Source organism: Cervus canadensis, chromosome 1, assembly GCF_019320065.1.
Source record: "Cervus canadensis isolate Bull #8, Minnesota chromosome 1, ASM1932006v1, whole genome shotgun sequence".
Lineage (NCBI taxonomy): Eukaryota > Metazoa > Chordata > Mammalia > Artiodactyla > Cervidae > Cervus > Cervus canadensis.
Genome location: NC_057386.1, coordinates 108034719 through 108052365, shown reverse-complemented (window position 1 = coordinate 108052365; position 17647 = coordinate 108034719). Strand labels below are relative to the sequence as shown.

Below are 17647 nucleotides of genomic sequence, written 5' to 3'. Positions count from 1 at the left end.
GCAGCACTTTCACAGCATCATCTTTCAGGACTTGAAATAGCTCAACTGGAATTCCATCACCTCCACTAGCTTTGTTCGTAGTGATGCTTTCTATGACCCACTTGACTTCACATTCCAGGCAGGATGTCTGGCTCTAGGTGAGTGATCACACCATTGTGATTATCTGGGTCGTGAAGATCTTTTTTGTACAGTTCTTCTGTGTATTCTTGCCACCTCTTCTTAATATCTTCTGCTTCTGTTAGGTCTATACCATTTGTCCTTTATTGTGACTGTCTTTGTATGAAACGTTCCCTTGGTATCTCTAATTTTCTTGAAGAGATCTCTAGTCTTTCCCATTCTGTTGTTTTCCTCTATTTCTTTGCATTGATTGCTGAGGAAGGCTTTCTTATCTCTCCTTGCTATTCTTTGGAACTCTGCATTCAAATGGGAATATCTTTCCTTTTCTCCTTCACTTTTCGCTTCTCTTTTTTTCACAGCTATTTGTAAGGTCTCCTTGTACAACCATTTTGCTTTCTCGCATTTCTTTTCCATGGGAATGGTCTTGATCCCTGCCTCCTGTACAATGTCATGAACCTCCGTCCATAGTTCATCAGGCTCTCTATCAGATCTAGTCCCTTAAATCTATTTCTCACTTCCACTGTATATTCATAAGGGATTTGATTTAGGTCATACCTGAATGGTCTAGTGGTCTTCCCTACTTTCTTCAATTTAAGTCTGAATTTGGCAATAAGGAATTTATGATCTGAGCCACAGTCAGGTCCCGGTCTTGTTTTTGCTGACTGTATAGAGCTTCTCCATCTTTGGCTGCAAAGAATAGAATCAATCTGATTTTGGTGTTGACCATCTGGTGATGTCCATGTGTAGAGTCTTCTCTTGTGTTGTTGGAAGATGGTGTTTGCTATGACCAGTGCGTTCTCTTGGCAAAACTCTATTAGCCTTTGCCCTGCTTCACTCTCTACTCCAAGGCCAAATTTGCCTGTTACTCCAGGTGTTTCTTGACTTCCTACTTTTGCATTCCAGTCCCCTATAATGAAAAGGACATCTTTTTTGGGTGTTAGTTCTAAAAGGTCTTGTAGGTCTTGATAGAACTGTTCAACTTCAGCCTCTTCAGCGTTACGGGTTGAGGCATAGGCTTGGATTACCGTGATATTGAATGGCTTGTCTTGGAAACGAACAGAGATCACTCTGTCGTTTTTGAGATTGCATTCAAGTCCTGCATTTCAGACTCTTTTGTTGACCATGATGGCTACTCCATTTCTTCTAAGGGATTCCTGCCCACAGTAGTAGATATAATGGCCATCTGAGTTAACTTCACCCATTCCAGTTCATTTTAGTTCACTGATTCCTAGAATGTCGACATTCACTCTTGACATCTCCTGTTTGACCACTTCCAATTTGCCTTGATTCGTGGACCTAAAATTCCAGGTTCGTATGCAATATTGCTCTTTACAGTGTTGGACCTTGCTTCTATCACCAGTCACATCCACAACTGGGTGTTGTTTTTGCTTTGGCTCCATCCCTTCATTCTTTCTGGAGTTATTTCTCCACTGATCTCCAGTAGCATATTGGGCACCTACCGACCTGGGGAGTTCATCTTTCAGTATCCTATCAATTTGCCTACTCATACTGTTCATGGGGTTCTCAAGGCAAGAGTACTGACGTGGTTTGCCATTCCCTTCTCCAGTGGACCACATTCTACCAGACCTCTCCACCATGACCCGACTGTCTTGGGTGGCCCCACCCGCACGGCTTAGTTTCACTGAGTTAGACAAGGCTGTGGTCCTGTGATCAGATTGGCTAGTTTTCTGCGATTATGCTTTCAGCATGTCTGCTGTCTGATGCCTTCTCACAACACCTACCATTCTACTTAGCTTTCTCTTACCTTGAACGTGGGGTATCTCTTCACAGCTGCTCCAGCAAAGCGCAGCCGCTGCTCCTTACCTTGGACGTGAGGAGATACCCCTCGTAGGGCACAGACTGGGGGATGCAAAGCAGCCACCAGCGGAGCAACGGCGCCCTCTGCCGAGCACTGGGGGAACGACAGTCAGGCCCAAGTCCCCTCTAACCCAGAGACGGTCCTGGGCTTTCGTTGTGCGAGGCCCCGGGGGTACAAAGTGGCCTGCCCGGAGTCTCCATGCTCCACAGCCAGGGGGCCAAGGCTGGTTCTCCAACCTTAGGGCCCCATGGCCAGCGTCTTACCGGCACCTCCACCCCGTTCTTGCCGGCCAGCAGCCACTCCCAGCAGGCCAGGGCGGTCTCCATGCCGTGCTCGTTGAACATCTGCAGGGGGCCCCAGCACAGGTGGTGGAGGAGCTGCGGGTCACAGTCTGCAACCAGGGGGACGCCGTTCAGAGGCCCCAGTGGGTGGGCCCGCGACCCCCACCCCCGCGCACGGCGCAGCCGCAGCCGTACCTTTGCTGCTGATGAGCATGGCGGTCAGCTTGAACATGGCCTGCGTGTACTGCTGAGCATCGCCAGCGCCCAGCGCGGCCCTCAGCTCCTGGACCATCATCTTGTTCAGGTCCGACGTGTGGCCTGTGGCGTCTGAGAACCGGATCATCCCGTACACCTGCGGGCGGCGTAGGCGCACGTGGCCCGGCTGCCCCGCCCACGGCCCCTGCGGGCGCCGAGTGCCAGGCTGTCCCCGCAGCCCACCCCCTGCCCCCAGAGCTCCTGCAGAAGCTGCTGCTTCTGCTCCCCAGGTTCTGGACGGACCCCCAGGGCAGGGGGCTTCTTGAGTTGGGCATTTTTTTCTTTCTCAAGACTTGAGAGGAACTCCCACCCCTTCCAAAGACTGGACCTTCCCCAGAGACAGACCTCCCGTCACCCCCGGGGGAGGGAAGAGGCGGGCAGGCAGGCGGGGAGGTACCTCGCCAGCGTAGCGGTTGCGCAAGTTCAGTGAAGCCATGAAGTTGGAGTAGTCCTTCTTGACGCAGGCCGGCCGCTCCGTGAGCTGCATCGCCTGCAAACACACCACAGTGGCCACGCTGTGCAGCACCACACCGTCTACTGCGTGGGTCTGACCCCACAGGGGCCGGCACGCACGCTCGTGAGAAGGGGCCGTGTGCACATACCCCGAGGCTCGTGTTCTGCCTGTTGTAGCCGGCGTAGTGCAGGACGCCCTCGGTGGCCATGGCCAGCCCCGTGTGCTGCGTCAGCCCCGACAGCCAGTTCTGGTGTTTGTTCAGGTACTCCTGCGACGGCCGCGTCACGTCACCGCGGGGCGGAGCCACGCCTCTGCGCGCAGGCAGGCAGGCGGGCGGGCGGCGAGCCTCCAAGCTGGCGCCGCCCCGCCACGCCCCCACACGCCCGGTCAGCGGCCCTCAGCCCCTCCGCAGGCGCGCCGCACGCCCCACCCGGACGGGCACACCAGCCCCCGGTACCCCTGCTGCCCCCGGCCCGTCACACCAGTGCCGTGTGAGGGCTGGGCACGCCCTGTGGGTAAAGCTCCTGACAGCTGGAAGGGGGTCACCAAGGGAGCGTCCTGCTGGCCTCAAGGAAGTACCTGCAGATGGGACTTGGTGGCCGTGGGTGCCCACTTCATGGCCTCCTGAAGGATCATCCCGCAGCGCGCGGCAAAGTCCTTGACGATGCTCTGGCAGAGGGGGCGAGGGCAGGCAGCACTCAGTGCCCCAGGGCTGGGCCGAGCCCCGGCCCGGGCTGGGCCCCGCCCACCTACCTCTCGGGCCTCGTAGGTGTCCGGGACGGTGATGCGGTAGGGCGCGTCGGGAATCTCATAGTACGGCTGGTCCTTGTGGATGTCCTGAAAGCACAGGGCCCACCTCGCACCACGGCCCGACGGGCGCTTCCCTCCCTGCCTCCACCCGTCTGTGCGGGCAACCCCGCCCTCCGTCTGGGGCGGGAGGCAGGCTCGGCGGGGCGGGCGGGGCACTCACGGCGCTCAGCGACAGCGACAGGGTCTGCAGGATGTCCAGCATGGTCTTCAGCACCGTCCCGCTCCAGAGCAAGTGGGGGAACCTGCACCCAGAGCCCTCTGCTCAGGGCCCAGAGCCCCCCACCCGGAGCTGTGCTCCCGAGGCCACCCAACCCCACCGTCCTGGCCACCGGCCAGGCGTCCCCTGCTCTCTACGGGGTCCTCCGTTTCCATCCATGGCCCCCTACTCTCACACTGAAAAAGGCAAGACGGGACCCTTGAACAACAGGGGCTGGGGGCACAGCTGCACGCGCAGGAAGTCTGAGGGTAAGTAACAGCTGTCTACATGTGGCACCTTGGGGTACACAGGAGGAGATGCCGGGAGCCAGCGGCCCACGGAGCAGGCTGCAGGCACGGAGGCTGGCTCAGACACGCCCTCCGGCCCTGCCGGGACAGCATCTGCTGCGGGGACCATGCAGGCCCGTTCACTCTCTGAGGCCGTTACGGGGCTGTGGGGCAGGCCCGGGTCGCCCTTAGCACCCTCCCCCGGCGGCCATTCCACGAGGCTCTCGGCACGGCAGGAACAGCGTAGGGTGCAGGGCGCTCAGGGAGGGCCCAGTCCTCCTATGGGCCAGGGGACACCCGGGACCTCCGGGGGAATGTGGACTGGGGGACGGTGCGTGGCCCAGCAGGGAGCGGAGCTCACTTGTCCACCAGCCCAGACAGGTACTTGTCGGCCACCCTGCGGATGCGCTTGTGGACGTGGTTGAAGTTGACCAGCAAGAACTGCGCGTGGCGCTCCAGCTCCTCCTCGTTCTCCTTGGTCTTGGCCTGGGTTCAGAGGACACAGGCTGCAGGCCCCGCACGCATGTTGGCGAGCATGCGGGCACCCCCCCGAGGCTTACTTTCTCTGCCATCATGTTCAGGAAGGCGTCGAACACCTTGTCGGCGACGGCGATCACACACTGCATCATCCCTGTGACACAGGGGCGTCAGTGGGGAGACTGCCCGCTGCCCCCGACCCCGCCCAGGCTGGCCCCGCTCCCCAGGGGAGTGCCGCCCATCTGTGGCCAACACAGCACTGCCCCCGAGCCCCCGGCTCCTCTTGGGTGCCCCCACCAGCCCCTTACAGGTGCCTCACAAGTCAACACATGAGCGACAGGACGCGAGTCTGTCTGTTCTCTTACTAAAGCTGGCAGACGCTGCCTAGACCGAACATTTCTTCTCTCTGCTGCCTCAACTTTAACATCTGTACGTGGCTCTGTCCCTTTTCTTACGTCACGTTCGCGTCACTTGAGCGTCGGGGACAGGCACGCTCTGAGAGAGCAGAGGCTCGAGTGTGGCCCTGTCAGGACGTGAGTCTCGGGTCTGTGCGTGGCATCCTGGGACGTGCGAGTCCTCGCGTCCCGCGGACTCGTGTCCCGAAAGCGTCCCAGGAAAGAAGAACGTGGCCTTAAACCAGGCAAGCATGCACGTCCTGCTGCGGCACGCAGGGTGCCCCAGCGAGGGGCGGGTGCCCCACGGCGAGCTGTCTGCTCTTGGCTGACAAGCCTCTCTAACTGCTGCTCGTGGGACGTCTCTGTCCATCAGCTGCGGGGCACCCTTCCTACCTGGTCAGTGAGACCAGGGGTGGCCCTACACAGCTGCCCGGCCTCTCCCTGGACCCCGTGGCTCTTTCCTGATCACATGAAAGGAACAACCACAGTCGCTAATTCACAAACACCTGGTGGAAGAAATGGGCTTCCCTTGTGGCTCAGTTGGTTAAGAATCTGCCCGCAATGCAGGAGACTCAGGTTTGATCCCTGGGTCGAGAAGATCCTTCCTGGATAAGGAAATGGCAACCCACTCCAGTACTCTTGCCTGGAAAATCCCCTTGGACAGAGGACCCTGGTGGGCTACAGTCCATGGGGTCGTAACTTAATGACTTGTAACTAAACCATAACAACTTAGTGACTAAACCACCATCAGTGGAACAAGTAAAATTAGACACTGCATACATACATACAAGCATAGAGGGACACGTGCACGTCACCTCCTAAAGTTTTCCGAGACACACGTCCTAATGTATTTTTCCCTCTTTTACACAAAACAACAGAAATGTATCCACATTCGGGTTCTGCACCCTGGCCTTGGTCCTCTCAGCAGCAGTGTCGAGAAGCAGGACCGCTCCTCGGCCAAGAGCTGCCCAGGCCCATCCCCACACCCAGGGGCCTGGGCTGCTCTGGCAGAGGCTGGCTGGGCCCCGAGCCCCGGGGCTGCAGTGTGTCTGCAGGGATGTTCCTGGCCCAGCCCCCGGCCCACACGCAGAGCCAGGACGCGGTCTTTGGGGCCGTGTGCTTATACTCGTGTTTCTGAGGCAGCATACAGCGGCGGTGCGGAGCTGCCTCCTCCATGCACACAGGGAGCTCACGCTCCGTTCACACCACTAAACCCCAACGCACCTCAGAGGCCTGCAGCGCCAACTTACCGGACTTGTCTTTCTGGATAGCTTTGTCCTCAAAGTAGCAGAACATCACCTGGAAGCGGTCGGGGTCGGTGGAGCGCAGGACCCTGCGGACGGCTGGGATGAGCGCACAGCTCGGGCCTAGCAGCTGCAGCGCCGCTGGGACGGTGAGGTCGTGAGCGCAGCTGCCCTCCCGGGGCCTCGAGGGCCACGTGCACAGGGCTGGCAGCCGCTCCGGGGACAGCTCAGCGGCCTGGCCCCAAGTGGGGGTGGCCGCGGCGCCGGATCCTGGGGGCATCTGGGGCTCAGGAAGGACGCGCACATGGACAGCAGGCGCCTGGGCTGGCATTTCTAAGGGCACTGACCAGGAGCAGCACGGCCTGGAGCCTGGAGGCGCTCGCGGGGCTCAGGGCGTGGGGGCAGCCGGCGTACCTCATGTACTCCAGCCGGTAGACGGACAGCAGGTAGGTGGACATGGCGAAGTCCAGCTTGCCGATGAGGGCAGATACCTCAGGGGCCGGGTCCAGGAGGTTGACGATGGTGCTGCGCAGCTCGCTCAGCTCGGCCTGTGGGCGGCGGGGCTGCATTGGTGCAGGCGGCCCCACCCCTGAAACCGGCCCTGCGGCCATGCGCCTACACAGACACGGACACGCAAGACCAGCCCTCTCATCCCTGGGGGCTTCCCAAGCCCCGCCCGGAGCACCGTGCTTGGCAGGGAGGCATCCTTACGGGTGTGACCGTGTCGTTCTTCATGGCCGAGTTGTACTGGAGGACGGACCGCAGGGGCTCTTTGCTGGGAAAGGTCAGCAGCGGGGACTTGGTGGCGATCTCACAGACCCCCTCGTACCACTCCTCTGGCCAGAGTCCTGCGAGACAGGGAGGGCTGAGGCGCCACCTGGCCCAGGAGGCACCCCGCTGGGGCCCAGGCTGACAGCGGCTCGAGCCACGGGCCCCTTGCCTGAGCCACCATCCCAGGGTGGGGACAGAAGCAAGTCTGCTTCCTAAGTGGGACAGGGTCCCCGAAGGTACGCGGTGTTCCCAGAAGCCTAAGCCACGGCCCCACTGTGGAGGCGGCAGCCCCACTGGCCGTCCTGCGTGGGGGCACACACCCTGTCAGGACCTTGGGCCTCACTCTGCACTGTGCCCCGGGGGGCCCCTACCTGAGCCCTCCACGGCGAACCCCATCAGCACCGAGTATAGCCAGAAGTCCCGGAAGAGCTTCTGCAGCCGCGGCTTCGGCTCCTTGATGGGCGGCAGCCGCCGGGTGAGCTGGCGGAGCAGAGGCAGAAAAGGGGGCTGTCTGCACACGAAACTGAGACCTACAGACGCAAGCCCGTGACCCGCCCTCCAGGTCTCCTCTCAGAGGAGCGGTCTCTTGGCCCGGGAGGGGAAGGCCGGACCAGCGGCCCCCGGCAGGCTCCCTGGAAACCCTCCCGTGCCCTGGAGTGCAGGCGAGCTTTGCGCCAGGAGGGACCAGTCCCACCTCACCACCAGGAAGCAGGCGGCAGCAGCTCCAGGACCCCGGCCAGGCATTTACAGGTGGGCAGCCGCGGGGCTGCAGGAGCAGCAGGCCCGAGGCGGGGTGCGGTGGGGTGGGGGCAGGGAGGCGCAGAGCCGTGGGCAGAACCCAGCGTGTGAGGCGGGTCACAGTGAGTCTCTTGAGACTGGAGTCCCTGCACTCCCAGCCTGACAGTGTCCTGCTATGTGTGTGTGTGTGTGTGCACGCCCGTGTGCGCGGGGCTTGGGTACGGAAAATGGTTACAAGTGTGCACGGCACCTGGCGGACGCATAGACCCTCTAGAGCCTCTGGTAGAGGTCAAGCCCACAAGGCGATAACTAACCCACAGCAAGCGGGGCTCCTTGGTCTGAGCATGTACTACGATCTATAAGCACGGAGTATGTGCCGGAAAATTGATGCTTTTGAACTGCGGTGATGGAGAAAACTCTTGAGACTCCCTTGGCCTGCAAGGAGATCCACCCAGTCCATGCTAAAGGAGATCAGTCCTGGGTGTTCACTGGAAGGACTGATGCTGAAGCTGAAACTCCAATACTTTGGCCCCATCATGCAAAGAATTGACTCATTGGAAAAGACCCTGATGCTGGGAGGGATTGGGGGCAGGAGGAGAAGGGGATGACAGAGGATGAGATGGCTGGATGGCATCACCAACTCGATGGGCATGAGTTTGAGTAAACTCCGGGAGTTGGTGATGGACAGGGAGGCCTGGCGTGCTGCAGTTCATAGGGTCACAGAGTTGGACACGACTGAGCGACTGAACTGAACTGAACTGAATGTGCCAGGTGGTGGCCAGGGGCAGGGAAGGGGTGATGCCCACCGCTGTTGGGGGTGGCAAGATGGGCCCCTTCATCCACCGTGGGTAGGATGATAACACAACACTTCTTGGAAAGTGAGTTCACAACACGCATCATAAGTGAGATACGCCCAGGGATTCCTGGCAGTCCATGGTTACAACCGGACTCACACTGCCGAGGGGCCCGAGCTCAAGCCCTGGCCGCGGACAGAGACCCTGCAAGCTGTGCAGCACGACCCAGACAAACGGAGCCCCACAAACTAGACACTGAGACGACCAAGGCCCCCCAGAACCTCGGCGTGGCCCTGCTCTCCCACGACACAGGGGAGCAGGGCTGGGTGTCCTGCAGGGACCAGAGACAGCACGCAGGCCTGGGCCAGGGTCTCTTTGGGGCCACCCCCCCGGCCAAGGACTGAGTTCGCGATGCACAGTGGTGGTGGGGGCCCACATCCAGGGGGGCGTCCGAGCCACCCTGTGACACCCCAGCCCCAGCCGCAGTGTCCTGGCGGCTCGTCAAATGGAGCCGGTTGGGCCTCCAAACGCGGAGTCACAGCTGCTGGGCGGTGACCGGGCGCACAGCGGGGCTTTGTGCTGACGAGGCTGGGGGGCGGTGTTCCATCTGCGACCTGTGTACTTTGGAAGACCACGACTGTAGCCCAGCGCCAAAGGTCACAGGGAAGCGCGCGGCCGACCTTGGCCGATTCCACCCCTGCAGAGCCACTTCCCACCAGCAGCACGGAGGTGAGTAGGTCTCCCACCCTTCTGCGGGGTGAGAGGTGGGTGACGGGCTTGTTTCTCTGTCCAGCGAAACCTTTCAACGCTCCCTACTGCTCTTTTCAGAAGGGGAAGGTCTTCTTGTCTGTTCTGCCTGACTATGAGGAGGGTCTGCACGAGCTTAAGGACCTGAACTGGGGACGGGGCTGGGGGTGGGCATCCTGGTTCTGGGGTGCCGCAACTGGTTCAGAAAAATGTGTCTGTGTATGTGTCACATGTGTGCACACACATGTGCAGACAGACCTGGTGAGCCTGGGAACACGGGCCTGGGGGTGGTGAGCCTGGGGACACGGCGCTGGTGAGCTGGGGACATGGGCCTGGGGCTGGTGAGCCTGCGGACACGGGCCTGGGGGTGTTCTCTGTGCCGAGTCTGAAGTCCCGTCCACTTTAAGAGCGTCCTCAGCTCCGTCAGCCCCGCTCCTCCTGGGCCAGGGGACAGCAGCCAGGAGGGAGAAGGACCACAAAGTCCAGGCCCTGCTCCGTGTAACCAGCATGAGGTGGTGCCACAGAAAATGCCCAGAAAAGCAAACTTTTGCATGATTTTCCTTTAGAAAGCACTGCTTTTCTTCAAATATAGTACCCTAGATTTAAACACAACTGAGCAATAATACTGAAGCATCTTAATTCCTGGGATGCTGAATGGCAAGACGACAAAGAGATGTACCTTCCAGATGCCGAGCTTTTATCCACAGAAAGTGAGGTCTCAGAAGGTACACCCTGATCCCTCCGACGAGGGCGTAATGGAAGTGACAGGCCTGTCAGTGTGGACCACACAGCAGGGCACGAGACGCTCCCACACCGGCGTCTTCACCTCTGCCTCCCTGTCCGGTCAACTTCCTCCTCCTGAACCTTTGATTGCTCAAGCTGGGGTGGTTTAAGCTTTTTTTTCCTAACTTAAGAAGAATACTTTCAAGTGCAGCCTCAGAAGGAGACCTTCGGCAAACAGCTTCCCCTCTCTCCCCTCACTTTTTTTTTTCCCCTCACTTTTTAAGTGTCCTGCCATCAGTACCCACATCCAGTTCTACCCAGGACCCCGGCCTGATCCCGCCAGCACCGCAAACCTCAGGCCTGTGTCCTGAGTGTGGGCACATGTGGGGCGGCCTCTGCGACAGGCTGGGGGGAGGGGCCGGGCGGGAAGACGACAGCGGGGTCAGAGTCGGGAGCCACGTGCCTGTCCCGCTCCAGGCCGCGGTGCTCCGGGCGTGCAGCCGACTGCTCTCATGGGGCTGAGGGCCGAGCCCTGGATACCACGAAGGGGCGCCACGACCCTGGGTCCCATCGAGTCCCTGGCCCCGCGCAAGTGGGACCAGCACGCTGACACCCAGCGCGGAGCTCCCAGCCTGGCCACGCGCACAGGCAGAGGCTGGGGTGGGACTCACTGAGCTCCAGGGGGCATCGTGCATTTAGCCCATCCTCAGGCCCAACCAGCCCAGCTTCACCTCACGGGAGTCCGTGGCGCTCTCCTGGCCTGGGTGGGAAACAGTGGTCCTGGTCCTGAGGCCCAGGAGCAGATGGCCACACACACGCACACCGAACAAGACGCGCCCGTCCCCCGCCCCCGCCAGGGGACTGAAGGGATGCTGGGTGCTGTCCGACGGAACAGCAGGGCACATGCTGTCCCTGTCCTGGGACCTGGGCACGTCGACGGCCATGCCCTCCAGGGAGGCAGTGCCCGGCCAGGAAGACAGGCATGCCAGGGGAGGGGCGGTAGGCAGACGGCCCCCCGGGGCGCCCCACTCACGTGGAGGGAGCCCCTCAGGCCTCCGGCAGGCGCTTTCTAACAGCACCCACCACACTCTAACCCAGAGCACCTTAGTGGAGACCGGGCCCTCCCATAGCAGCGGGCAGCGACTGGCAGATGTGAGAACGCGCACACCTCACCACCGGGCTGCAAGCAGCCCAGGCGACCCTGTACTGCAGACATGTCCCAGATCACGCAGTTAGACCCCCACAGACTCCCAGCACAGGAGGCGGCCCCCCAGCCCCCTGCCAGCAACATCCTCGCAAGCCCTCCTCACTGCATGGGGGCCCCCGGCTGACTGGGGGACACTGTGGTGCCTCCAGGGCCCTGGGTGTCGCTCGGAAAACTGACCCAAAATTCAGTACATGAATGAAAAGGAAACCCCCTGGATCCCCAGGCCCCACAGTTTTGCCCCTCTTTCCACCACGGGTTCTGAGCGGCGCCCATGGGTCCCCCAGGCAGGCTCACGAGGCCCCACAGAATGTCAGGCGTGTCTGTCTTAACCAGATCCGGAAGCATCTGGGGATGGACGCCGGGCCCCGCTGGTGTGTGGTGGGGCCCGGCGTCCTCACACGTCTGCTCTCCCCCAGCTCCAGCTCCCCCGGGATGCGGTGCCCACTGCGCCTGCTCCTGCTGGCCCTCCTCCTGGCATCCGCGTGCGGGACCCTCAGCCAGCGGGGGCGGCGTGATGACGGCGGCGGCGAGTCCGAGTCCGCGGAGCCCCGCTGGGGGCGGCTGAAGAGTGGCAACGCAAGCAGGCCCCTGCCACCCGCCGCCTTCCACGAGGAGAACACCGTCACCAACGAGTGGATCGCGGAAGGGGAGGAGGAGGAGGACTACCTGGACCTGGACAGGATCCTCGGGGAGGACGACGACTACAGCGACGTCGTGGACGCGGCACCCCCCACACGCCCCGGGGCAGGCACCGGCAGCGTGCTCCCACTCTTCCCTGGCAAGAGCCGCGTGCAGCGGCTCAACCTCCTCAACGCGCAGTTCGCTTTCGACCTGTACCGGGAGCTGGCGGCGCGGGCCGGGGCGGCTGACAACATCTTCCTGGCGCCTGTGGGCGTGTCCGCGGCCATGGCCATGCTCTCCCTGGGCCTGGCGGGCGACACTCACCAGCAGGTGCACACGGCCCTGCGCTTCGCCGAGTTCGTCAACGCCAGCGCCACCTACGAGCTGGGCACCATCCACAACCTGTTCCGGAAGCTGACCCACCGCCTCTTCCGCAGGGACTTCGGGTACACACTGCGCTCCGTCAGCGGCCTCTATGTGCAGAAGCAGCTCCCGGTCCTGGACGACTTCAAGGCCAAGGTCCGGGAGTACTACTTTGCCGAGGTCCGGGCAGCCGACTTCTCCGATCCGGCCTTTCTCGCCCACACGAACCAGCACGTGGCCCGGCTCACCAAGGGCCTCATACGAGATGCGCTGCAGGACGTGGACCCCGCAACCCAGATGCTGCTCCTCAACTGCATCTACTTCAAAGGTAGGAGGCGGCACAGCCCCCCAGGGCGGCCGCGCGGGCAGGGCAGCGGGCAGGAGACGGCGCGCCCCCAGGGCGGACGCGTGGGCAGGGCAGCGGGCAGGAGACGGCGTGCCCCCGGGGTGGACGCGCGTGCGGGGTGCAGCGGGCAGGAGACGGCGCGCCCCCGGGGCGGACGCGCGGGCAGGGCAGCAGGGCCCGCAGCCTCTGCCTCCATGCCCCCCGCCCCCCCCACAGAGCCAGGCTCAGGGCGGCTTGCGGGGCCAGGGAAGGTCCCAGGGAGAAAGCTTGTGCTGTAGGCCTCACTGCGGCCGTGAGCGGCCGCTGCTGTCCGAGTCTCCATCTCACGGACACGGAACTGCAATGCTGCCCTGAGGGTTGCTTGGCGCCCCCTCCAGCCTGTGTGAGACCTGAGTTAGCGCCTTTCTCCGCATCAGGCCCACCTGGATCTCAGTTCACTTATTCTCTTTCGGGACGGACCAAAGGCTGGAGATAGGCTGGGCTTGAGACACTCACATTCACACCCCACTCGTTCCCGGGCAGCCGGGGCAGGGAAGTCAGGCCTGTATCTAGAGCTACTGCTCTGGGCCAGTGGCGAGGCACCCCCAAGCCCCACACGCGTGCACACAGGCCCCTGGGGCCCCAGAGATAGGGCCGTGCGGGCCTGTAAAGCCCAGGCCCTGCTCACAGTGCCCTGTGGACACCCCAGCCAGGAGACCTCAGCGCCCTCCACCGCCGGGGAGCCGGCAGGCAGGCAGGAGCAGCAGGGTCGTGGTGCGGCCGCGTGCACCTGCGCCCAGGGTGCCCTCTGCCACAGGCACCAGCGAGCGCTGGCCAGGTCCACCTCTGAGCAGTGCTTCCCAAGTGTGGTCCCCACACCAGCAGCATCAGTACCGCCCGGGTCCGGCCCAAACCAGACATGCGGGTCAGACCATGGGTGGGCCTCCCAGCCTGTCTGAGCAACCCCACGACCCTGCTCCGCTGACCTCACAGGGTCCTGGGTGAACAAGTTTCCGGTGGAAATGACACACAACCACAACTTCCGGCTGAACGAGCGGGAGGTGGTCAAGGTCCCCATGATGCAGACCAAGGGCGCCTTCCTGGCGGCCAGCGACCAGGAGCTGGACTGCGCCGTGCTGCGGCTGGAGTACGTGGGGGGCATCAGCATGCTGGTGGTGGTCCCACACAAGCTGTCCGGCATGAAGACCCTGGAGAGCCAGCTGACGCCCCAGGCGGTGGAGAGGTGGCAGAGGAGTATGACAAACAGGTGCCTCGGGGGCGGGGGGGCCGGGCCGCGGTCGCTTCAGGGGAAGGGGTCCTGTCCCCCAGGCTGCTGTGAATTCAACCCAGAGCTCCTGCGCGGCCAGAGCGCACCGGTGAGAAATGATGCGGCTCCGCCACACACCTGCCCTGACCCCGCGGCCGCGCGCTGCGGGTCTGGGACCAAGACGATCCCCAGCCTGAGCCGAGAGGCCCCAGGCCCTCCAAGCCGCCCCTGGGTCGTCCGCCGCGCAGTTAGTTTCGGGTCCCTGGCAGGACACGCTCCGTGGCTGGTCAGGGCGGGAGGTACACACCCATCACCTCCCCGTCTCCCTGGGCCCGTGTGAAGACGTGAACCTGGTCTGGGCCTCCCTGCAGGACCAGCGCACACGACAGGACCGGAACCAGAACCAGGGGAGGCAGGCCTGCCCAAGAGCCAGGCCGCGTCACGCCTCCACGTGTCTTTTAGGGACCGTCCCTAATGGGCCTCCTTCCTGACCTGACTGCCCACCACCTCTGCCCGGAGCTGGAGGCGAGGCAGGATCACCCTGCTGTCCCCGCTCAGTCCATCTGGCGCCGACCGCCAGTCAGCATCCCCCCAACCCCTCAAACCCTCCGTGGGCCCAACCCACACGATGCAGGCCGGCCGCCTGGCCCGCGCACGGCCCCACTCCCCCGCCAGCCGGAGGAGCCTGTCGCTGCCTCCAGCATCCCCGCTCAGGCCCCGGGTCTTGTCCCCCGTCCTCCGGGATGGCCCAGCAGTGGACACGGTCTTGTCCCTCGGACACTAACAAGCCGCCACGTGCTGTGGCCTCGCACGCGGGGTCCTGGCGCCGTGGGGGCTGCGGGCACCAGATCGCGCGCGTGCCCTGGAGCACGGAAGGCAGCAGGCCGGGTGGTAAGGCTGGTGCTGTCCCTCTAGTGCGCCTGGCTGCACCTCACCCCTTACACGATGAAGTGACAGGTGCCCGGGGACACACGGTGTCAGGCGCCTCTGAGCCCTGAGCGCTCTGCTGGCAGGACAGGGACCCACAGGGCCAAGGACCCCAGCGCATGGCAGCAAGCGCTTCTGAGCAGTGGGGTTACAGGAGCAGCCTCTCCATCCTCCCCAGGCAGGGCCCCACGTGCAGCGCGTGGGCCACGGGCTGGCGTGCTAACGACGTCTCAGGGAACAGGGCTCCTCTGAGAGGCGCTGTGGGTGGAAAAGCGCTCTCTTCCCGACCAGGACACGGGAGGTGCTCCTGCCCAAGTTCAAGCTGGAGAAGGACTACAACCTGGTGGAGGCTCTGCGGGCCCTGGGGGTCACGGCACTCTTCGACAAGAACAGCAACACCACGGGGATCACAGACCAGAGGATCGTCATCGACCTGGTAAGGCCCACCCTCGCCTGTCCAGTCTGGGCCGGGCCCCCGGAGCGCCCGCCCTGCCCGCGGACCCCAGGCCTGTTCACCCAGCTCCCGGGGGAGCTGCAGTGCACACCGCCAGGGTGACACTGTTCACCCCTCACGCAGCACGACCCCAGCTTAGCTGAGGGGGGCCCGGAGTCCCGAGAGCTGTCGTAACCCGCTGAGCCCGGGCCTCCCGTCACCCCACCCCTTTCTGGGAGGACACCGCTGCCCCCTGATGGCGCCCCTTGTGCCCGACGCAGTTCAAGCACCAAGGCACCATCACGGTGAACGAGGAGGGCACGCAGGCCGCAGCCGTGACCGCCGTGGGGTTCATGCCGCTATCCACCCAGGTCCGCTTCAGCGTTGACCGGCCTTTCCTGTTTCTCGTCTATGAGCACCGCACCAGCTGCCTGCTCTTCCTGGGCCGGGTCGCCAACCCCGCCAGGTCTTAGTGGAGAGGCCTGGACGTCTCGGGTGCTTTGGGGCATCGTGATTCCGTTTCCCTTCTGACAACCACGAGGTGCTGGTGCCAGGACCCTGTGGCCTGGCCCCCGTTCTGGGAGATGCGGACGGGGCAGCCATGCTCGCACTGTCAGGACTGCAGGGCGGCTGGCGCTGAAGGGTCCTGGTGCAGACACATGGCCCCCTCCTCACAGCTCACCCCCCGGCCCAGCAGCACCCTGGTCACCCAAAGCTGCCCCCCAACACAGAGCACGAGCGGCCCCCAAGATGCTGACAGCCAGCCCCTCCTCGAGCAAGGCCCAGCCCGCTGACGGGGGCAAGACCTCTCAGGGGACACCATGGCCCGCAGTCACGCCGCCCACCCAGGGGTTAATAAACGTGCCACTTCTACTGGGCGTACTCTTCTTTTATGAGCACAAATAACTAAGAGAAGCCAGTTTACACTACCTGACACCCCAGAGTGCTGGGGGCTGGCAGTGGTCTGAGGGCCCCACAGTGACCCAGGGCAGGGCATGCCCTTGGCTCGGACACGGCAGAGCAGCTGGGACCAGGGGTGCGAGGACGGGGCGGCCTGAGAGCCACTCCGGCCTCCAGCACTCTGAGGCGAGCTCCGTGCCTCAGGCTTCCCGTCTGTGAAGTGGGGGTGACACAGCCCCGCCTCACAGGGCTGCTGTGAGGATGAAGTGCATCACTGCCTGAAGGGGTTCACGTCAGTCCTGGGGTAACCACCCAGCCTGGGGATCCTAACGGGGGCCTCGCTGGGCCCCTCCTGCACCTTGGCCCAAGGTGAAGTACAGATGCCTGTGGACAAAAAAAAAAAAAAGAAAACGAAAAACAGAAAAAAAACAAAAGAAAAACATAAAAAAAAAAAAAAAACAGAAAAAAAACAGATGCCTGTGGACAGACACCACTCCCACGAGAGAACGGGCACAGCTTTCAAAAGGGCCCATGAGCTGAGCTGTTAGTCCACAAACCTCATATGACGACACCGAGACAATAAGTAACCTGCCCAAGGCCCCGCAGCTGCAAGAGGCCAGCGGCCGGGCAGCCTGCATGGACATTTTCCACGGCCTGTCACGCGGCTGCGGCTCCAGCTGCAGGTTCCAGCTACGGAACCTGGGACATTCTGAGGAGCGTTCACAGAGTCGCAGGACACAGCCTACGACCCTCAGGCAGGAAGGAGCCTAGGAGGACAGGGGACCCGGCACCCCAACCCCAGGCTCCAAGATCACCCAGGAGGGAGCAGCTGCCTTAGGGCAGGAACCCCCGCTTCCTGCCCAGACCCACTGGCTTGTCCCCTCAACTGAGTAATTCAGGACAGTATGCCACTGAAAGACCCAAAGCTGGAAAAAGTGTAAAACATTAGAGAAAACAAACATCGAAGGACATCAGCGTCTCCCTGCACATCTGGGTTGACCCGGGAGCAGAGGCCGGAACCATGGTCTCCAGGATCCACGTTAAGCAACAGAACCAATATTTGTCCCCCAGCCCCCAGCATAATCATTAACTTGTTGACTCCACACTGTGTACACGTTCACGTGAAGGTCACGGCAGCAGAGCAGATGGTTTCAGGTGAGCGAGCGCTGGCCTGTCACTGCTAAAAGTCTGCCCACCCTGACCACCGGCCCCGCAGACGGTCATCCCACTTTTCCGAGAAGCTCTGCTGGCAGAGTGGGCATGGGGGGGCTGGGACACCCACTAGGACCCCACATGCAGGGCCAGGATCCCTGCCCCGGTGACCCTAAAACCTGTATGCTAAGTCACAGCCGTGCATGTGTGCTAAGTCACTTCAGTCCCGTCCAACTCTCTGCGACCCTGTGGACTGTAGCCCGCCAGGCTCCTCTGTCCATGGGATTCTCCAGGCAAGAAGACTGGAGTGGGTTGCCACGCCCTCCTCCAGGGGATCTTCCCCA

At 62.3% G+C, this 17647-nt stretch overlaps 2 protein-coding genes across 3 annotated transcripts in view; one reads left to right on the top strand and one right to left on the bottom strand.

The window, feature by feature from the left end:
* The window catches only part of PI4KA (phosphatidylinositol 4-kinase alpha), a 61849-nt gene that overhangs the window by 16938 nt on the left and 27264 nt on the right, over positions 1-17647 (bottom strand). The window contains exons 20-32 of the mRNA XM_043490140.1: positions 7478-7586; positions 7047-7183; positions 6750-6883; positions 6342-6424; positions 4780-4850; positions 4581-4705; positions 3897-3978; positions 3680-3763; positions 3506-3595; positions 3075-3194; positions 2870-2962; positions 2413-2569; positions 2200-2327 (exon numbers count right to left, since the gene is read on the bottom strand). Coding sequence (XP_043346075.1) covers positions 2200-2327; positions 2413-2569; positions 2870-2962; positions 3075-3194; positions 3506-3595; positions 3680-3763; positions 3897-3978; positions 4581-4705; positions 4780-4850; positions 6342-6424; positions 6750-6883; positions 7047-7183; positions 7478-7586 — 1413 coding nt within the window. The remainder of the gene's footprint in view (positions 1-2199; positions 2328-2412; positions 2570-2869; positions 2963-3074; positions 3195-3505; positions 3596-3679; positions 3764-3896; positions 3979-4580; positions 4706-4779; positions 4851-6341; positions 6425-6749; positions 6884-7046; positions 7184-7477; positions 7587-17647) is intronic.
* SERPIND1 (serpin family D member 1) lies at positions 9234-15969 on the top strand. 2 transcript variants are annotated; one of them, XM_043490155.1, is made up of 6 exons: positions 9234-9367; positions 11732-12266; positions 12374-12627; positions 13618-13891; positions 15110-15254; positions 15533-15969. In XM_043490155.1, the coding sequence occupies exons 2-6, from the start codon at positions 11748-11750 to the stop codon at positions 15637-15639; spliced, it is 1299 nt and encodes a 432-aa protein (XP_043346090.1). In that variant the 5' UTR covers positions 9234-9367; positions 11732-11747; the 3' UTR covers positions 15640-15969. The 2 variants fall into 2 exon arrangements, with proteins under 2 accessions (XP_043346090.1, XP_043346087.1); XM_043490152.1 differs by having other exon boundaries at positions 11732-12627.